Source organism: Schistocerca cancellata, chromosome 8, assembly GCF_023864275.1.
Source record: "Schistocerca cancellata isolate TAMUIC-IGC-003103 chromosome 8, iqSchCanc2.1, whole genome shotgun sequence".
Taxonomy (NCBI): Eukaryota; Metazoa; Arthropoda; class Insecta; order Orthoptera; family Acrididae; genus Schistocerca; species Schistocerca cancellata.
Window position 1 is genome coordinate 39449671 of NC_064633.1, and position 21339 is coordinate 39471009.

The 21339-nt window shown below is 44.0% G+C and overlaps 1 protein-coding gene across 2 annotated transcripts in view; it reads right to left on the reverse strand.

The window, feature by feature from the left end:
• The window catches only part of LOC126094491 (phospholipid-transporting ATPase ID), a 530930-nt gene that overhangs the window by 157264 nt on the left and 352327 nt on the right, over positions 1–21339 (reverse strand). For both annotated transcript variants that reach the window (XM_049908899.1, XM_049908898.1), the window contains exons 4-8: positions 17551–17756; positions 13528–13683; positions 13202–13376; positions 10556–10767; positions 1634–1796 (exon numbers count right to left, since the gene is read on the reverse strand). In XM_049908899.1, coding sequence (XP_049764856.1) covers positions 1634–1796; positions 10556–10767; positions 13202–13376; positions 13528–13683; positions 17551–17756 — 912 coding nt within the window. The remainder of the gene's footprint in view (positions 1–1633; positions 1797–10555; positions 10768–13201; positions 13377–13527; positions 13684–17550; positions 17757–21339) is intronic.

The window sequence follows — 21339 nt, forward strand, 5'->3', positions numbered from 1 at the left end:
CCGGGCCTCCACGGGGATTATTATTATTATTATTATTATTATTATTATTATTATTATTATTAATTATATTACATGCTTGGTAAAGAAGCCCACTCCTATGTGCTGGCTCTCAGGCTCCTCAATTGGCATCTAATTCTTAAAGCAACTAGCAACTGGCCGGCCAGTTAAATTTATGTGCTCCTACTATAATTTTGTATTCTTGAGCCACATTTTGGGTGAGCTGGACCCTCTGTGATACTGCCACCATTTTCTGTTATTATCCATTATTCTGCATATTTCTGCTGCCTCAGTGAGCACAAGTTAATTTAAGGATTTCGTACATGCTATTTCTCGCTGTTCAATGGCACGAACTGCTAATTTTTAAAAACTGATTATCAACAATTTAATTTTAGTTTTAAAAAATTTTAATTTGTTTGTTGACATAAGACGTTTTACCTGATTTATTAATCTGATACCAGAAAAACGTTTTAAGTCAATATTTAGGTTGTAAGAACCCGTTACCGACACGTATTTGCTACTCCATTAAGATGCTTCTTCTAAGCCTTATTGTAAATAGCTGCGGATGGTGGTTCCTTTTGGTTAAAGCAACTAAAGTAAATCTTTGCTAGTACCGTCATGAAGCTGTTTTCAGTCTCTAACTTGTAACCAGCCATAGTCGGCAAATACTGACTTAAATACTTTTTTGAGGTGCTCCACTTACTGTGAACTTTTAATTGGCTGTTGGCTGTAATTATTTTTTAAAAAAATTATCATTTATTTATTTGCCAGAACACCTTTATCATTCTTAAAATTTTGGAATTCTATGTTGTTGTTTTTTATATATTGTCATGAGCCTTTTCCATTGTTATTAAGCTTGTATTTGTCTGTGGTGCTAAAAGAACAATAACCAACTGTCTTTCTACATTAGCTTGTCAGTGGAGAACAGTAACACATATTTATTTATTTGCCTTACAAGGCACTTTCTCCAGAACCATAAGAGCTTGCAAATTAAGTGTTCACTGTTTGTTTATTTAGTGACTCTTAATGTTAATAAATTATTGTTAAGATTCTATACGCTTTTATTTGCTCAGCTCATTGCCACTCCCCAAGAGACACTACACCTTGCATTCTAGTATTTCCGTAAGAGTCCATCAGAATGTGAATGCCAAAATGTAGCATATCTTTCGGACATCATCTTTAATATATTTTTCCTTTTTTCATTCAGGTAAATGACATTACTTAAAATTTCCATTTCCCTGCATCACTTGCGCATGTAATATGTGCACAGTGTTTTTGAAGCCAGGGGCACAAAATGCCAATATAATTTTAATGCCAATATAATTTTAATGCCAATATAATTTTAATTATTTTATAGTACCTGTATGTCAATGACTTTTCTGTTATGTCTACAAATTTAAGGAAACAACTGTTGCAGTTCTTGCTGGTGGTAGTGGTGGTAGTGTTTAGCATGCACAGGAATAGGATCAGAAATGAGATGAGTCATATACTGCATATTGTAGAACATACAAAATAGGTTCAAGAATGGTTGATTCCAATTGTCACTCATAGTTCCACAATGTATTCACTGTGCAGTGAATTGTTAAATGAATGTTCACTTTCTTGGATTACTACCAATAACCGGCATAAAACTTACCTGAGTAAGGGTTCCCGTTTTATCTGAGAAGATATACTCAATCTGTCCCAGTTCTTCATTTAGAGTGGTTGTACGAGCTTTTGCCGATGTATTTGTTTTCTCATAATGCATTTTTTCATCCCAATTTATTAAAAAACTCTGGGCAAATCTTATCACTTCCACACTACAAAAGAATTCGTTATGTTAAAAGCAATTGTGGATTTTGATAAAAATACAGTACTTAAAGTTTTATATGTAATGAGTATTATGTAGTGTTAACAAAAATATCAAAAAACATTAATACACATTACTTAGCATTCACTAATCTACACACAGCACTGTATAAAAACTTTCATGAAAGAGAGCCTTCAGGTATGTTGAATGAATGTGTGTGTCTTGAAGGAGAGGGATTAAAGGGGTACACATGGGCAGAGGGTGATGGATTAAAGGGGTACACATGGGCAGAGGGTGATGGATTAAAGGGGTACACAGGGGCAGAGGGAGAGGGTGGGGGTGAGGAGAGGGTGGGGGTGGGTGGTGGAGAGATGATTGGTGGTGGGGAGAGGGTAGGGGTGGGGAGAGAGTGGGTGGGGGTGGGGAGACGGTGGGGTGTGGGGGGAGGGTGGGGCGTGGGGATAGGGTGGGCGTGGGGATAGGGTGGGGGTGCGGGGTGGGGAAAGGGGGTGTGGGGTGGAGAAAGGGTGGGTGGGGTGGGGGGTGGGGAGAGGGTGGGGTGGGGAGAGTGTGGGGTGGGGGAGTGTGGGGTGGGGGAGTGTGGGGTGGGGGAGTGTGGGGTGGGGGAGTGTGGGGTGGGGGAGTGTGGGGTGGGGGAGTGTGGGGTGGGGGAGTGTGGGGTGGGGGAGTGTGGGGTGGGGGAGTGTGGGGTGGGGGAGTGTGGGGTGGGGGAGTGTGGGGTGGGGGAGTGTGGGGTGGGGGAGTGTGGGGTGGGGGAGTGTGGGGTGGGGGAGTGTGGGGTGGGGGAGTGTGGGGTGGGGGAGTGTGGGGTGGGGGAGTGTGGGGTGGGGGAGTGTGGGGTGGGGGAGTGTGGGGTGGGGGAGTGTGGGGTGGGGGAGTGTGGGGTGGGGGAGTGTGGGGTGGGGGAGTGTGGGGTGGGGGAGTGTGGGGTGGGGGAGTGTGGGGTGGGGGAGTGTGGGGTGGGGGAGTGTGGGGTGGGGGAGTGTGGGGTGGGGGAGTGTGGGGTGGGGGAGTGTGGGGTGGGGGAGTGTGGGGTGGGGGAGTGTGGGGTGGGGGAGTGTGGGGTGGGGGAGTGTGGGGTGGGGGAGTGTGGGGTGGGGGAGTGTGGGGTGGGGGAGTGTGGGGTGGGGGAGTGTGGGGTGGGGGAGTGTGGGGTGGGGGAGTGTGGGGTGGGGGAGTGTGGGGTGGGGGAGTGTGGGGTGGGGGAGTGTGGGGTGGGGGAGTGTGGGGGAGAGGCTGGGGGTGGGTGGTGGGGAGATGGTGGGGTGTGGGGAGATGGTGGGGTGTGGGGAGATGGTGGGGTGTGGGGAGATGGTGGGGTGTGGGGAGATGGTGGGGTGTGGGGAGATGGTGGGGTGTGGGGAGATGGTGGGGTGTGGGGAGATGGTGGGGTGTGGGGAGATGGTGGGGTGTGGGGAGATGGTGGGGTGTGGGGAGATGGTGGGGTGTGGGGAGATGGTGGGGTGTGGGGAGAGGGTGGTGGATGGGGGGTGGAGAAAAGGGGGAGGGTGGGGGTGGAGAAAAGGGGAGAGGGTGGGGGGTGGAGAAAATGGGAGAGGGTGGGGGGTGGAGAAAATGGGAGAGGGTGGGGGGTGGAGAAAATGGGAGAGGGTGGGGGGTGGAGAAAATGGGAGAGGGTGGGGGGTGGAGAAAATGGGAGAGGGTGGGGGGTGGAGAAAATGGGAGAGGGTGGGGGGTGGAGAAAAGGGGAGGGGTGGGGATGGAGAAAAGGGGAGAGGGTGGGGGGGTGGAGAAAAGGGGAGAGGGTGGGGGGGTGGAGAAAAGGGGAGAGGGTGAGGGGGTGGAGAAAAGAGGGGGCGGATGGATGGATGGAGAGGTTGGTATGGGCGCATGACGGCAAGTTCTTCAGGGCCCGCTCAAAAACAGATTGAGATGGGTTGACAAGAAGATACCCAGAACAGAAAGATAAAACAAAACATAAAACACAGGAAAATGATTGGAAAACTATGTGCGTACCCACACCGAAGCATGGGCGAAGCATGGCGTCAGCAGTAAAACATGGACAACACAAGAGGAAAGTGGTAGAAGGAGCTAAAACAATATAGCATATATGGAAGTGGCTGGCTGAACACAAGGAAAAAAGGGAGGAGCCAGCCACTCTGAAATACACTAAAACCTCCAGCCTAAAAGTTTAGGCCAGAATCCAGACATCACAAAACTTTAAAACCCTAGTTACACCCGTCTCATCATCAGCTAAAATAGGGGATAGATCACCACCAATTTTTGTCTCTGCCCTTGCATCACTGTATAAAACTCGTTCTGTTAACATGTGGCATACAGAGATATGCACACCATAAGCATCACAAAATGGGGGATCCTCCTGCCGTAATAGAAAGCTTCGTGTGAGAGGACAGTGCCAGATCCAAAGACGTGTGAGGATCACTTAATCCTGCCCGAGCAACTGGCAGGAGGAACGCCACGACCGAGTTGACTTCACCAGCCGCAGCTTATTGGCCGTCACCGCTAGTCATTTTTCCTTCTACAACTGCATGCACTTCTTGTGGAGAGGGTGGGGGGTGGAGAAGGGAATAGGACACTGTGGCACATCCTGCCCTCTGCAGGCCTCCTTAGCAGCCCAATCAGCCTGTTCATTGCCTGATATTCTGACATTACCTGGCAGACAGCAGAATGACACCTGCTTACCCCACTGTTGGAGCCAAGTACAGTTTGTCATATATCAGCTGGACTAACTTCTCAGCTGGGCAGACTCTACAACGATTGTAAGGCACTAAGGGAATCGGAGCTGCAGTAGCCACCAGAAAGATCGCAGGAGGCGCACATCGGCATAGTGCGTCGCAGACGGTAGTTGCCGCAAATACAGTCCCATCCACCAGAGGGCACGCGAGAATTCGGCCGCGACCTCTGCAGCGGAACAACGACAACTCAGGCAGCATTGGCCGTGCCCAGTCAGTTCACATCGGGCATGCCTATGAGACAGTTCCCGGTCTACTCTGAAGTGCGACAGAAAACGTGAACCGTGTTACTACATGAGCAGATATGAAACCGAGTGCCCTGAATATGATTCATCTGCTCCAGTGCCTTCAGGACCGTGTGGAGCTCTGCTGCGAAAACGGTATATTCATCAGGCAGGCGAATCCTGGTGACATGATCAGGGAAAACTACAGACAAGCCAAGGAAATTCCCTTGTTTGGAGCCATCAGTGTAAACAAAGGTAAAACCTTGATGCACATCTAAAATGTTAAAAAACAGAGATAGGAATGTAAAATCTGGCGTACTAACTTTCTTAAAATTAGTCAAATCTAAAATAAGTCTAGGTTTCTGGAGGAGCCAAGGTGGAAATCTGCTCTAACCTCGGTGTAAAACATTAAGACCAGCCATATCCATCTCAGAAAGGGAATCCTGTGCACGAATCCCATAGGGTCTCATTGCTCATTGCCAGTTACGAAAAACCTATGCCAGAGGAAGCTGAGCAACGGTATGGTATGCAGGTGTTTATGGTGTGAACATAGTTTTATACACCTGGCACACCGTTAACAGCCGTCGCCGCATATAAAGTGGCAGTTCGCCAGCCTCTGCACAGAAGCTTGGTATGGGGCTAGTTCTCAGTGTCCCAGTGGCCAACCTAATCCCTTCATTGTGCACAACATCCAACATCTTTAAATAAGAAGGTTTTGCAGACCCATACACAGTGCACCCATAATCAAGCTGAGATCCCACAAATGGTCTGTAAAACTGGAGCAGGCAAGTCCTGTCTGCCCCCTATGTACTGTGGCTAAGACATTTTAAAATACTTAAAACCGTAAGTGACCACTGTTTAAGGTCTCTAAGATGAGGTAACCATGTAAGCTTCGAGTAAAACATGAGCCCCAGAAATCTCACCGTGTCTTTAAAAGTAAGGACAGTATCCCTCATCCTCAATTCAGGAAATGTTAAAATTGAATGAGAACGGTGAAAAAGAACACACACAGACTTCTCGGTGGAAAAATTAAAACCACTCTTCTGCACCAATTCATCTGAACGTCTAAGAGTAAGTTGCAGCTGACGTTGTTGCAAAACTTGAAAAAGAGCAAAATACAGAGAAATCATCCATGAACAAGGAACACCAGACAGGACTTTTCACTATGGACTTAATGGTATTAATAGCTATGGCAAAGACAGTCACACTTAAAATGCTACCTTGAGGGACACGTTTCTCCTGCTCAAAGCGATCAGAGAGGAACGTCATGAACTTGGTATTTGAAATATCGTGACGAGAGGAAAGACTGAATAAAAATGGGAAGATAACCATGAAAACCCCATTCGTGAAGCTGCTCCAGGATGGGACACCTCCAAGTAGTATTGTAGGCCTTCTCGATGTCAAAAAATACACCCAGAAGGTGGTGATGGTGTAGGAAAGCTTGTTGTACAGCCACCTCCAGCAGAGCAAGGTTATCAAAGATTGAACAAAACCACCTGAACCCACACTGAAAGCAACTAAGAAGTTGCCGGGATACTAAGATCCAGACAAGACGGTGGTTGACCATCTGCTCCAAGGACTTTCCCACGTAACTAGTGAGGGCAACACTACGGTAACTACTTGATCATGTGTGGTCTTTCCCAGGTTTTAAAAGAGGAATTAAAACAGCCTCACTCCACGAGTCAGGAAAGCGGCCTGATGCCCAAATGGCATTAAAAATTGCAAGGAGGATATCTTTGTTGCATCTTGTGAGGTGCCGTAGCATACTGTAATGGATCCTGTTGTGACCAGGGGATGTATCACGGGCGGCAGACAATGCAGAATCCAGCTCCCACGTGGATAATGGACAATTGTGAACGTCATTAGAGGTGGACTGGAAGTCCAAGCAAACCCTCTATGACACTGGAAACCTGGATACTGACTGGCTGTTACAGTAACTGTGGCAAAATATGCCACCATAGTCTGGGCAATGTCCTGCGAACCTGTGTGGAGAGTGCTGCTGTTATTTACAGCAGCCATGGGGCACCTCCCTCTCCACCCATAATTTCTCCTGATTGTCTCAGCAACAATGGAACTTTTGGTGGAATGATTAATGGTGTTCAGGAACTGTATCCATGACCTCTTCTTGCTCTCTCGAATAATTCAGCGACATTTTGCCCTCACCACCCAAAAGGCTGCAAGATTCTCAGCAATTGGCCAACACTGGAACCTATGCAGAGCTGTACACCTGGTCCTAATTGCAGAGCAGCATTCGGCACACCACCCAGGGACGGGTTGACTCTTCTGGTGGCCCACGGACTGTGGAATGGATGTTGCAGCGGCGAGGTGGACCATTTTGGTAATATGATCCACCCGTGCCTCGACACGCACGATGTTTGAACTGTCCAGTCGGCTCTACTGAGCACCCATTGCAGTAGTTTCCATTCGGGGCCCATGCCATCTCGCAGGTGAAACCAGTTCGGGAAGTGATCACTTCTGTGCAAGAGCTGGAGAGCAAAGTGAGAGGTCAATGGCAGAGAATGACCCAGTTGCTGTGCAGAAGTGACTGCTCTGTCCCACATTTAGCAAGTATGCACAGGATGACAGGAGAAGCCTCTCAATTGCTCTACCCCTGGGACAGGTAATTGCAGAGACTCAAAGCACATTCTAGGCATTAAAATCATCACAGCTGATGAATGGCTGGGGAAGGTGAGTAATAAGGTCAGTGAGCGCCTCTTCATTAACTGCATCATGTGGGGGCAAGTAAAGGGGACATATAGTCAATGGATAATACATGTGCACAGACACATCAACAGCTTATTAAAGTCGTCATAAGTGAGAGAGGCGAGGAGTGGTTATCCATCCTGGCGAAAATACCTATGCCTTCTCTAGCTCCCTCTCCATGCAGGTCACCCTTTTTGTGGAGTGTATAGCCTCGTAGCTCAGGGGAGTACGATTGATGGAAATAAATCTCCTGGAGACACAGACACAGTGGTCTACCCTGAGAGAGGAGACAAAGTTCCACCACATGTCGTGAACCCCTGCAAGTTATACTGAAGTACGGGAGCCATCTATGACAGGGGTAGCACCTTCATCCTATCTTTTTGACAGGGTGGGGAGACTGTAGCAGGTGGAGGGGCAGTCGTGAGGTGAGATGATTGCCCCACACATCCATCATACTCATCCAGCTCTGGGGAAGAGTCAGATGAAGCATCACATAAAATGACATTGACATGGTCAGACAGTTTATCACATGATTTGACCTGCTGTTGCTGCTTTATAGGAGCTTTTGCAGTTTGGTGGGCTATGGTGGTTGCCAACGTGGGAGTGGTAATGGCCATATGGGGCTTCTGAACAGTGTCAGGTGTCGGAGGCACCAGGGGCTGGCCCAAGTGGGCAACTGTACCTTTGTCTGCTGTTTGAGTAGGGGCTACGGGCTCTTAAACACTTGCTGCCTTGCAAGTGCACTGACATCTGCAGGTGTTAGTGCCAACACTCGCCACCTCCGTCTGTGTAGAGGCAACCACTTTTGGAGTAGGCCTCTGAACCATTGACACAAAAGACGTAGCAAATGTGGGAGGCTGCATCGACTTACACCTCTTTTTGGCCTCACCGTGGGGGGACACACTTGGTGGTTTTCATTTCCTGCACACTGCATTCCTCTAAAAAGATTTGGCAGTCCCTACTCCAAACAGGGTGGTTTCCAGAGCAATTGAAACATTTGGCTGGAGATGAGCAACCAACTCCTTAATGAGCGGCCTTACCACTGTTGCCCCAAGTCACTTCGTCTTTATACCATAAGGTGGTATGCCCAAAACGCTGGCAATTACAACAGCGCATTGGGGTCAGGAAATAAGGCTTCACACTAAGGTGAAGGAAGCCAGCTTTAACACGCTCAAAAAGTTTTGTGCTACTGAAGATCAGAATAAAGGAGTCAGATTTGATTAGATTATCATCAACCCTTTTCACGATATGTTTCACATCAACTATACCTTCCGCAGCCCACTCACGTTGCAGTTCCTCCTTGGGAATGTTGACTAGATCCCGGTATGTCAACACCTTTGCTATAATTTGAGGTGCGGTGCAGTTCAGTGTCTACGGCATATTACCCAAGGCATTTAGCAGTTTGGAGGTTAGCTGCCTGCTGGGAATTTGAAGTTTCCACTATCAAGGTCCCACTGCGCAAGCACCTCACCAATTTTAAGGAGCCACAGATTCCCTCCAAACCCTTTTGTATATAGAAGAGCAACACCTTCTCGAAACTACTCTCCTTCCATTTCACTATGAGAAACACATTCTGAGGACCAGAATGCATTCTGTTATTAAAGACTGGACTTGTCAAAGAAGTGACGGAGTCAGGGGACTGACTACGCAAGCCCTCTTGATAGATTTTGGGTGTTAGAACCTTCCAGTGGCCCACCCTTTCCGCTGGGAGGAGGAAAAAGAGGATTTCGGAGGATCCATTTCGGTCCCACGATCAGCTAGGGAAGTAAGGATCCACTCAGAAGGAGCCCCGCATGCCTGAGTAAGGCTTATACAACCGAGATGCAGCAGGTTCCCCAGAGGTTGCCCGCTAACAACTGGTCCCCCTCAACAGCCATGCATCTCATCAGCATGCAGCACATCTTGGGGTTGAGTTTTTCTTTTAATATAGACATTCCATCCTCGCGATTTGTGTGGTCAAGCCTAGTTTCCCATTTCCTCAGACACACGACATTCCACTGCTGTGCAGCACAGTGATCGCTGAACCATGCCCAGAACTTATGGTGAGGGCACTGGTAGCACATACCAGTCCCCAGCTCAGGAAACCTGGGGTCGCCACGACTGTACCCAGCATATGAATGCTGTGCCCTTGGGGGCAGGAGGAAAGAGGAGAGGGAGGAGGAAAGGGAAGGGATGCAATCTGGGAGAGCGAAAGTAAGAAGATGGACGGCCAAGGAGAAGAATCATGGAGAGTGAGAAAAGCGAGAGAGAGAGAGGGGGGGGCCAGAGAGAGGGGGAGAGCGAGAGAGAGGGGGGGAGCGAGAGAGAGTGGGGGGGAGCGAGAGAGAGTGGGGGGGAGCGAGAGAGAGTGGGGGGGAGCGAGAGGGGGGAGCGAGAGAGAGAGGGGGGAGCGAGAGAGAGGGGGGAGCGAGAGAGAGAGGGGGGGAGCGAGAGAGAGAGGGGGGGGAGCGAGAGAGAGGGGGGGGAGCGAGAGAGAGAGGGGGGAGCGAGAGAGAGAGGGGGGAGCGAGAGAGAGAGGGGGGAGCGAGAGAGAGGGGGGAGCGAGAGAGAGGGGGGAGCGAGAGAGAGGGGGGAGCGAGAGAGAGGGGGGAGCGAGAGAGAGGGTGGAGAGAGAGGGGGGAGAGGGAGGGGGGAGAGAGGGGGAGCGAGAGAGAGGGGGGAGCGAGAGAGGGGAGCGAGAGGGGGGAGCAAGAGAGAGAGGAAAAGGGTGGAGAGAGAGAGAGAGAGAGAGAGAGAGAGAGAGAGAGAGAGAGAGAGAGAGAGAGAGGAAAAGGGTGGAGAGAGAGAGAGAGAGAGAGAGAGAGAGGAAAAGGGTGGATGGAGAGAGAGAGGGGGGGTGAAGAGGGAGAAAATGGGGGAGAAGAAAATGTTGAGGGAAGGAAAAGGTGATGGGGCAATTGAGGGTGGGGGGGAGAAGAAGAGGTAGAATTGTTTTCTAGAACTGGAGATGCATTATTGTACTAGATCAGACCAAAATTATGGTTTTATACTATAAATTTACACTAGTAGAATATCAATATTATTCATATTACTCTAAAAATATATTAAATTCATTACAGTGTTCTCTCCACTGAACATACATATTACCAGAATTATTACAAACATACCTGACATACAAAGAAATAGGCACGACGGTGTTGAGCACAATGGCATACGAGAAAAACACCAGTAGTGCAATAACGGTAGCACCCTCTAGAGGCTCAGAAGGAACCAGTTGGTCCCACGGCAGGTATACTTGGAAATAACGACCTACCATTGTCTCCCAAATGCCACAAGCAATCATACAAAAGAGGCACATGGACAGTAGAAAAAATACAATCTGCAACATACAAAACATTAAGTGAGATTTCACAAATATTAATATTACAGCAGATGTTAGCATGTTTCTCTGTAATGAAGTATGTCTGTATAAAACAATGGAAACTGCAAATAGGAATGTCAACACTGTATAAAAAGAGAGATTGCTACTTTCCAAAAAAATACATTTCTATTTGTGACATGCACAATGTTGGTCTTTTAATTGAGACTTTCTGCAACTTGGCATGTCTTATGGTGAGTACCAATCTGTCTTTTCTTACCTAAGTCTTTAGTCTCATCTCAGTGATAGGTTTTGAGCTGGAATCAAACAAGCAAAATATCTGTGATATGTTTTCTAGATGCAAAGAAGTTATGAGAGGTGTGAGTATAATGCAGACGGGACGCAAAGAGCAAACTGCAGAGTGATTTTGTTTCACTATAAAATTTATTATTTTAGTGATGCAAAGCTATATCCTCTCCTGAAGTTGATTCTTCCATTAATATTTTAACTTCTGTGAAACAACTGAAAATCATGGTTTCTGGATACCTGTGTTTCCATGACTATGATATTTTCTTCAGAAATTTTATGGACGCTATTCAGTAAAGCAGCTAATACTTCCACTGTAGTCCAACAGTGCAAGATGACATTTAACTGTCAGCCTTTTTGTTACACTATGTGATCAAAAGTGCCCGGACACCCGCAGAAACATACATTTTTCATATTAGGTGCATTTTGCTGCCACCTACTGCCAGGTACTCCATATCAGCGACCTCAATAGTCATTAGACATCACGAGAGAGCAGAAGGGGGCGCTTCACGGAATTCAAGGACTTCGAACGTGATCAGGAGATTGGGTGTAATTTGTATCATACATCTGTAAGAGATTTCCACACTCCTAAACATTCCTAGGTCCACTGTTTCAGATGTGATAGTGACGTGGAAACGTGAAGGGACACGTACAGCACAAAAGCGTACAGGCCAACCTTGTTTGTTGACTGACAGAGATCACCGAAAGTTGAAGAGTGTTGTAATGTTTAACAGGCAGACATCCATCCAGACCATCATACAGGAATTTCAAACTGCATCAGCATCCACTGCAAGTACTATGACAGATAGGTGGGAGGTGAAAAAACTTGGATTTCATGGTCGAGAGACTGCTCATTGGCACCTCTTCTGGCATAAGGAGCATAAACATGGGACAATTTAACAGTGGAAAAACGTTGTGTGGAGTGAAGAGTCATGGTACACAATGTGGCGATCCGATGGCAGAGTGTGAATATGGCAAATGCCAGGTGAACGTCATCTGCCAGCATGTGTAGTGCCAACACTAAAATTCAGAGGCAGTGGTGTTATGGTATGGTCGTGTTTTTCATGGAGGGGGCTTGCACCCCTTGTTGTTTTGCATGGCACTATCACATCACAGGCCTACAGTAACGTTTTAAGCATCTTCTTGCTTCCCATTGTTGAAGAGCAATTTGGGGATGGCGATTGCATCTTTTAACACGATTGAGCACCTGTTCATAATGCACAGCCTGTGGCGGAGTGGTTACACGACAACAACATCCCTGTAACGGACTGCCCTACACGGAGTACTGACCTGAATCCTATAGAACACCTTTGGGATGTTTTGGAATGCCTACTTCATGCCAGGCCTCACTGACCGTCATCAATACCTCTCCTCAGTGCAGCACTCCATGAAGAATGGGCTCCCTTTCCACAAGAAACCTTCCAGCACCTGATTGAACGCATACCTGCGAGAGTGGAAGCTGTCATCAAGGCTAAGGGTGAGCCAAAACCATAAATTCCAGCATTACCGATGGAAGGCACCACAAACTTTTAAGTCATTTTCATTTTCAGCCAGGTGTCCAGATACTTTGGACCACATAGTGTATTATTCATAGTTACAGTGACGATGTAGAATTAAATAAGCAACAGCATCTAACTGAAATAATTTGCATTGGAAGATACTTACACTAGATGATTCATATTAGATTCACATACAATGCTGATCCAAAAGATTATCACTATATGAAAATAGATGTTAAAGGTCGAAGGAGACTATGCATGCATAGGAACAAGCAGAGAACAATTTAAATACTTATTAGTTTATGACTTCAATGCTTTGTAAAATTTCCTTTCCCTAATAACACAGAAAAAAAGAATATTCATACCTACTGTTTTGGTACCCTTCTAAAGTGATTACCTGTTATGTATTCATTCAAAGTGTACAGTGTTGTGTCCAAATTCCAGAATCAAACAAAACACATGTATCAAAAACCAGAAAAACATGTTTTATAATGAAGCACTTTATATTTCAATAAAGCAACAGACTATATTGGATTGTTTATGTATTCTGACCAGTACAATGCAACAGTAGTGAGAAACAAGTAGCATCCTGCCATAATTCAATTAATCAACTTCCTGAAAGTTCTACAAATTAAAAAAGTTTTACTTACCCCAATAATAATGAAATTCAATAACCTATCAATGCTTGTGCGTTTGAATTTGGTTTTTCCAGAATTCATCATCAACTTTGTGTCTTTACCAGCAAATATAACAACTCCATAGCACCACTGTGTATTCCTGAGAACACATCCTCTCAAGACAACTTTGTCATTATCAAGAGGATACCTGAAACATACACAACATAAATTAGCTTTAGATTAAATGAGACTACTCACCTATAAATTTAAAAAAAACTTTCCTACAACACACGCACACACTAATGCACATTTAATTTATTTTATTTTTGTTGTTGATATTTGGATGCTACATACAATACCTTTTGCCTTTCCATGAAAGTGTTCCTTCAAATTTGTTAAGCAAATTATTCGGTGTTTCACAAACAATTTCCCCATCAAAGGCTCCAATCAATGCATCATCCTGACCCATTTCTGCTGTTTCTGGCAAACACTGCCTGCATTTTAAATTTGTCTCCCTGAAAATATAATTCAATTAATGCACCAAAGACACAAACGAAAAAAAGTTGTTACATTCACTTTATTCTTTACTACAGCTTTTCTACTGAATATGACTGCTGAGTGCGCTTCACCTCTTTTACAAAAAAAAAAATGGGGAGGGCTCTCTGAAAAGCTCCTGAGGCGCTACTTTGGACATTATAAGGTTGTAAGACAGTTGTCTGATGTTACTTATGAAGTTGAAGATTTCGACCCGAACACAAGACGACGAAAAATCAGAGATACGGCCAACGTCCTTCGAATGAAGCCCTATAAGGATCCTGCAACCCAGGGTAAATTCGAAGCTCCAGTGACAGGCAACAAGTGGAAAGGTGACAAAGAGTGTAGTGGGAAAAGAAGTTCTAGGAAGATCACCACCAGGGCAAGAATCAGTCATCGGGAGTCGGAGTATGCAGGACCGATGACGCATTCCCGGACTAGAAGGATGTAACATCGAGATGCTGTTCTCTTAAGGAAGGAGCAATGTCGCAGAAGAAGCCGAGTAGCACCTGGAATGTCATGAGTTCAAAACTCACATGGACTGTACAATTTTAATTTCTATATTCGGTTCAAGTACATTCTAGAAGTATCCACAAATGTCAAGAATCATTCTACTGGAAATGTCAGTAGCTGTATATATACTGTATGTGTTCTGGCCGGAGGCAGTTCGCTCCGCACTCTCGTAAGTGCAAACGCTGAATAAACCTTCATTAAGTGAAGTTAGTGTCCGTCATTCATCTAATTGCACCTTCTTCTATGTGACAATAGGAATTTCATCTGGTGCATTTGGATTAACATGAAACTAGAATGGTAAAAAAAGGAAAGAAAGAAAGAAAGAGAGAAAGAAAGAGAGAAAGACAGATTACTCACATACAGAGGAAGCCAACTCATTAAACATTCATTCTCTTGTTCTTCAGAGACTGTGGCAACAAATTTTAACAGATTCAGCACCTGACATAAGGGACAGTTTTTGAGCGTATGTATCATATCAATAGACAAACCCGTACTCCTACTAATATCGTTACTGGAACACCCAAGCCCAAAAGACTTTACATTCTGATACCTAGGAGGGTGTGCTGAAAAATAATGCCTCTGAATTTCTTATGTGAAACTTCTTAAAGCTGTTTGAATAAAACAAACCTTATTAACATTCTGCATCTTTATTCTTCAAGTCTACACGTTTACTTTTCAACATAATCACCCTATCACCAAACACATTTCTCCCAATGAGAGACCAGTTTGTCGATATCATCACCGGACAATGTCTGACTTTTGTTGACACAGCCACAACCTCACTTCTGTTTGCAACACTTCATCACTATCAATGTGAACTCCTCGAAGGTGTTCTTTAAGTTTGGGAAACAGATCAAAATAGGATGGTGCGAAGTTAGGGCTGTATGGAGGATGATCGATGACATTGAACCGAATGTGTCACATTGCTGAATATGTCACAGCCCTGTGTGTGGTCTGGCATTGTCATGCTGAAGTAGAGGGAGCTCCACATGTGGACGAATTCTTTGAACTCGAGTCGATTGCAGCATGCTCTTTCTCACTCATCGACATGGTAAAATTACACATTACCATGTTACATCCTACAATTTGGAGCCCTCTAGAGGCAGAGCGGTAGAAATATGTTGATGTCAAGGATAAAGACATAGACATGAAGGATGAAGATGTAGAACGTTATAATGGTTGCTTAATTTAAAAAAATTTGGAGGCATTATTTTTCATCACATCCTCCCATGGGCAGAGACTGGCCTGCAAACCGTGTGTCTCTCAGTGGTTACTGGATTACTTTTCTTAGGTTGTGTGCCCACTGACAACATTTCTTACAACAGTACACTTATGAGAATGACATCCATGTCAATCTGTGTGCTTGAAAATTAGTCAAAGCTCATAAGTAGCCAGTAGTGCTTAGTAACGTACTTATTCTAACCTAATGGTGTGGTGATAATTATATCATACCTCGAAACACGAGCCTACATTTACGGCATTTGCATATTTACAAAAAGCTTACTATGTTGGTTGGAATACTCTCATTAATGTTATGAAGTTAGCAGCAATTCTTTGAGAGGGGATGGGGGGGGGGGAGGGAGAGTTAGTCTTTGCTAAGCTTTTAATACATTACAATAGCCGTATATGGCACCTAAAAAAACTTTAACTGTAGAAAGTGCTCATCACAGCAGGAAATTTACTTGTGAATGAGATGATAAAGAAATTGTGACCTTACATTCAGATGTTACATCAGTTGATATTGGACTCAAGAATCAATACCCCCACTGATGCTGTCAGTTTCAACAATAAGCAAGTTCCAGTATCCATTCAAAAAATGTGCCTGCCACCTGCCACCCTATAAAGGAGAACTGGTAGCCACAGAAACAGCTCTAAGATACAGTATGACAATCCAAGCTGACCATACCATAATAACAACAGAGTCGCTCTACACGTCAAAAAACACTATTATCAATTGGTAATGGTGAAAGGAGCTTCTATTGGGCATATCAAATAGCTGATGTACCAAAAGCACAATGATACACTGGAAAGTGTGATACGAAGCATAACTCCACTGGGAAAGGGAACAAGAGAGAATTCATAATGATGATATTTAATTGTACCTGCTTTCAACACAACCTCAATAGAATTTACAGTCTCTCATACCACTCACATCTACGGGGACATTCTCGGCATCAACGACATGCACTTTGCCTGATCTAATAACAGAAAGAATCAGACTGGCTATTTACGGAGCTGGCTGAAATGAAACAATAGGTTACCTCCAATGTGTCAATAGTCTTGAGAACAGTGAATATAAATATTTATAAATTGTTCATGGAATTCCTGAGAACATGACAATTTGAGGAAAGGCAGCCACTATATGTCTGAAATGGTTGTATTTATGTGCTCACAGGCAAATGAAATGAAATAAAGTGAAATATAAAACAAATTACAAGTTCAGTTTTCTTCTTCTTTTTCTCCAGTTTTTATTTATTTTTTATTTGGGTGTGTGTGTGTGGGGGGGGGAGACAGGACTGACTGACTGACTGGAGATTGGGAGGCAGGAGGGTATCAAAATACGTAGAGTAACCCCTGTGGTGGAGTATTCCCAAGAGGTAAATATGTCTCAGTAATAATAAATAGCTACAAAATATGGAGAAAGGAAAACATCACTTCCTGTGAAATGTATTCAAATACTTATTTTTCAAATTTGAATCATCATAAACACTTCACTGTTTTGTACATTTACATGTCTTGTGAGACGTTATTAAATATTAAATTAAATAAAGGGGAGTAGTCAATCACCTTACGGGTTGTATATTCAAAGGCACCATTTGCTCGTAACAAGTAATTTCACATGTGCTGATAGTTCTTTGTACCTCCTAGATAGATAGTTTTGTCTTACTGTATTTATGTTCATTTCTTTGTATTTATAAACATATAACAACTCAAAATCTGCTTCTTCCACCAACACCTTCAAAAGTTTTTTTTTATATTTTTATTTTATATATATATATATATATATATATATTTTTACCATTTCTGCACCCATGGGGACCACTTTACTTCTGATCTGTGGAAGGGACATTAACGTATTTATTTTTTGTGAATATGTATTATTTATTTTTTCTTGACCTGTCCTACATGCTTGAGGCTCTCCTCACTATGAATGTATGGAACAAAAAGTACATCTAAAATATTATAATCTAATCTCCATGTATTTTGTAATTTCTACACATACCAAATTTTTTAAAATGACAAATTTTGGGTGGCAATTGATCTAATGCAAACTTGTGTAATATTATCAATTATTGTGGTTTAGTAAATGCAAGAGTAAAGGTGAGTAATAGTACCCATCCAGCTCAGCAGTCTCGATGAAGCAGAGCCCGTTCGGCTCACTGGTGGTGAGCAGCAGCACGTCTGCAGCCACGAACTGGTCATTCTCCATGCGGATGACGTCGCCCACTTGCACTTGTGCCCAGCGCTCCTCCACCAACTTGCCCTCACGCAGTGCCTTTGAACGCCGCTTATTCACCTGCCAGTCGCTCATGTGCCGTTGCTGCACTCCCAAACAACACAACATAAGTCAGCACTTGGTAACAGAAGGAATCACATAAGGTGGACAAAGTGAAAAGTTGCCAAAGCTACAGCCATTCACAATGAGATGGTGGCAAAGACCATAGGATTGCCATTATTTATATGACAGAGTTTGTGAGTTTGTTGGATGTGTGTCATGCCACAAGAAAAATTTTATACAAGGTACAGAAAAAACATTATATCTCAGAGGCTCCAGGATGTTACCGATTCCCACAATATGTGTGGCCCTGTGCTCAAACCACAACGTCCCAAAATGCCGCACATGTTAAATGAAAAATAAAGTGTGAGAAAGTTTTTATGGTGCCACATTAATTGACAGCTGACAGAAAGAAAATGTAAAAAGAAATCGCTCAGTAACATTTGGGACAATTTAAACAGACTCAACCTGATTTAGAGTGCCAATTTATTAATGTTGATGAGAAGAGGGTCCATCACTTCCCTCCACAAGCCAAACATAAATCAAAGCTGGTGGCCCTGTGTCGTCCGTGATGCAAAAAGGAGTCCTCCAATTCACTTTCTATCAAAGGTCGAAACAAAAACTGGTTAATACTTCTAAACCACCTAGTTGATAAAAATTGAACTAAGGACCTGGACTGAGAAAGCAAGAAATATCTTTCATCCAGAGAATGTGACCAAGCGATTCTGTGTGCCATCTCAAGACACAAAAAGGAAACTGTGTGTGCTGCTTGCATAGGAAATCCTGTTGAATTGCCACCTGCAGCAGGGTCAGGTAACCATCAATGGAATAATATTTTTTTTTAAACCCAACTGGAAGTGATTAACAAGCTTTCTTTATTCGGGAACAGAGACAAGTCAGTGGTTCACCATTTGATATTTTCCTCCCTATACAGCCCATGAACGCCAGATTACTATTTATTTGGGCAAATCATCCTTCTCTGGTTTTAAAAAAGGGATTGAGGTGATCTCCTTTCCTATGTTGTGGAATTACCCCATCTCTCAGATTCAGCTGAATGCTACAGGGAAGACTACTGCGAGATGCTACCCAAACAGTGTGAGTAGTTTCATGGGAGAAATGGCACTTACTGGGAACAGAATAGTTATTCCCAGGGTGGAAACAACATGGTCGGTATCCTAAAACTCTCTCTTCAAAGGGAAAAGGGAAGCCAGTTTGAAACAATGGCCGGAGGAAGATGGTCCCTGTACAGGGCATCCGTAATCTTTAGGGTCAAAGTTATACAGGGTTATTACAAATCATTGAAGCGATTTCACAGCTCTACAATAACTTTATTATTTGAGATATTTTCAAAATGCTTTGCACACACATACAAAATCTCAAAAAGTTTTTTTAGGAATTCACAAATGTTCGATATGTGCCCCTTTAGTGATTCGGCAGACATCAAGCTGATAATCAAGTTCCTCCCACACTCGGCGCAGCATGTCTCAATCCAGGCATTACTGACTATACAATCCATGGACAGATATGAACTTTGGGCTCAAACACACGTGGCCCCAGAGCTTGCACATACTGTTCACGATAGGGGTGTAACCGATACTGTTAGCAATCTCTACACCAAGCTGTTCCAGAGCAACCGGCATAGACAGGCACACACGGGCAGGAGCAGCCAAAAGGCTGATGTACGGGCAGTCAGGCAGGAGCCTATGTGACAGTTCTGCACCAGCTGAGTGCACACGGGCAGGATTTGCCACACGGTTAGCCTATGTGCACAATGCGTGTAACAACATCACCTGGTGGGTAGCCTACGACGTCTGTGGCTAGCACTGAGAGAGCTGACGGCAGCCCGGCAGTACCCAGAACCTAGTGGCAGCATTTGAGTAGTGTGCTATACACTGTACTGTTAGAAGTATGTAATTTACGTGCAAGTTCACTGGTGTGTGGTGACGGATGAACCTTCTCGCACACAATCTAACACAAAACCTCAAATTCCACTGCGGTAACACTCCAATGTCAAGGATTCTGAATAGCTATATGTGGCTTAACATGACCCATTACCCCCATGAATATTCCAGCTTTATGTAAGGTTTTACCCACTATGATGTACTGCTACTGATTAGGATGTTATCTATTCTGAAACCCATCTTTGGTACATTCATCCAGTTTTACAGGTACAACAACCTCCAGCACCATTAAATACATGTGTATTTACAAGTGCATCTAGCAACTAATGACCACATTTTCAATAGTCTTTTTTTTGCCCATCCCTCTTCCGACTAGTATAATGCAGCCTGTCATGACCCCTGTTGTGCCTCCCTCACAGGATAGCACTTGTACCCAACATCTTTGATTTGTTGGATATATTTGTCTCTCTCTTCCCTTTCAGTTTTTGCCCTCTACAGCTCACTCCAAAACCACTGAAGTTATCAGCTTATGTCTTAACTGGTTTTGTATTTCTTATACTTAATATTATGTCACACAAAAGAGAAAGTTATTAGCTAATCGACAATAAGGAGTGCAAATTTTCTGAAAAGTTCTTATACTCCCAGGTACAAATGATCACACCCAACATTAATTGAGCAGAATGTCAAACCAGCTGACTGGGAGCAGGAAAGGAGTATACGAGTTTGAATTCCACAGATTGAAATACAGTGACATATGACAGAAGAATGCTGAGTGAAGAGGTGTGGCACTGCACTTTGGCACACTTAAGATCAAAAAACATGTGTTAGATTTCCTCAAACATATATGTTTTATATATCAAACTATTCAGAAAGATGTGCACTACAAAATGAACATATTTTTGAAAAATCAAGTTTTTGAAAAAATTTTTATGTCCTACCTCAAACGCTCGAGGGGGACAGGGTACCACTATCAAGTTTTTGCCCTAGTTCCGGAATATTGTAGACCTGGGGCTGGAGTTCTTTCACTTACAATGTAGTCCACAATTTTGCTATGTATATCACCAATCTAATTTCTAATACTCCTCACTACTACCGTCTTTCTTTGATTTACTCTCAGTCAGTATCCTATCCTTATTAGACTCTTCATTCCATTCAACAGGTCCTGTAGGCCTAATTCTTCTTCACCTTCACTGAGGATAGTGCAATGTCATTAGCAAATCTTATCACTAGTGACCTTACACTCTGAATTTTTAGCACACTTCCAAACCTTTCTTTCATTTCTTTAATTGCTTCTTCGAGGTATAGGTCGAACAACAGTGCAGAAACAAAGGGAGTAAGACAGGAATGCAGTCTATGTCAAGAACTACTTCTTGGTCTTCCATTCTTATTGTCCCCTTTTTGTTTCTTATATATATTGTATATTACCATCCTCATCCTCATCTATAGAGCTCTAAGCATCATACAACATTTTATGTCGTCGAAGGCTTATTGCTGGTTGATGAGTCCGATAAAGTGGTCAAGTGGTCTTTATTTTCATTAAAGTGCAACATCAGAACTGCCTCTCTGGTGTTTTTCCATTTCCTAAAGCCAAACTTATCATCTAACAGATCCTCAATTTTCCTTTCCATTCATCAGCATATTATTGTTGTCAGTAAATCGATGCCTTAGCTATTAAGCCACCTGTCCCTTACACCTTGCATTTATCCACCCTTGCTGTCTTTGTAATT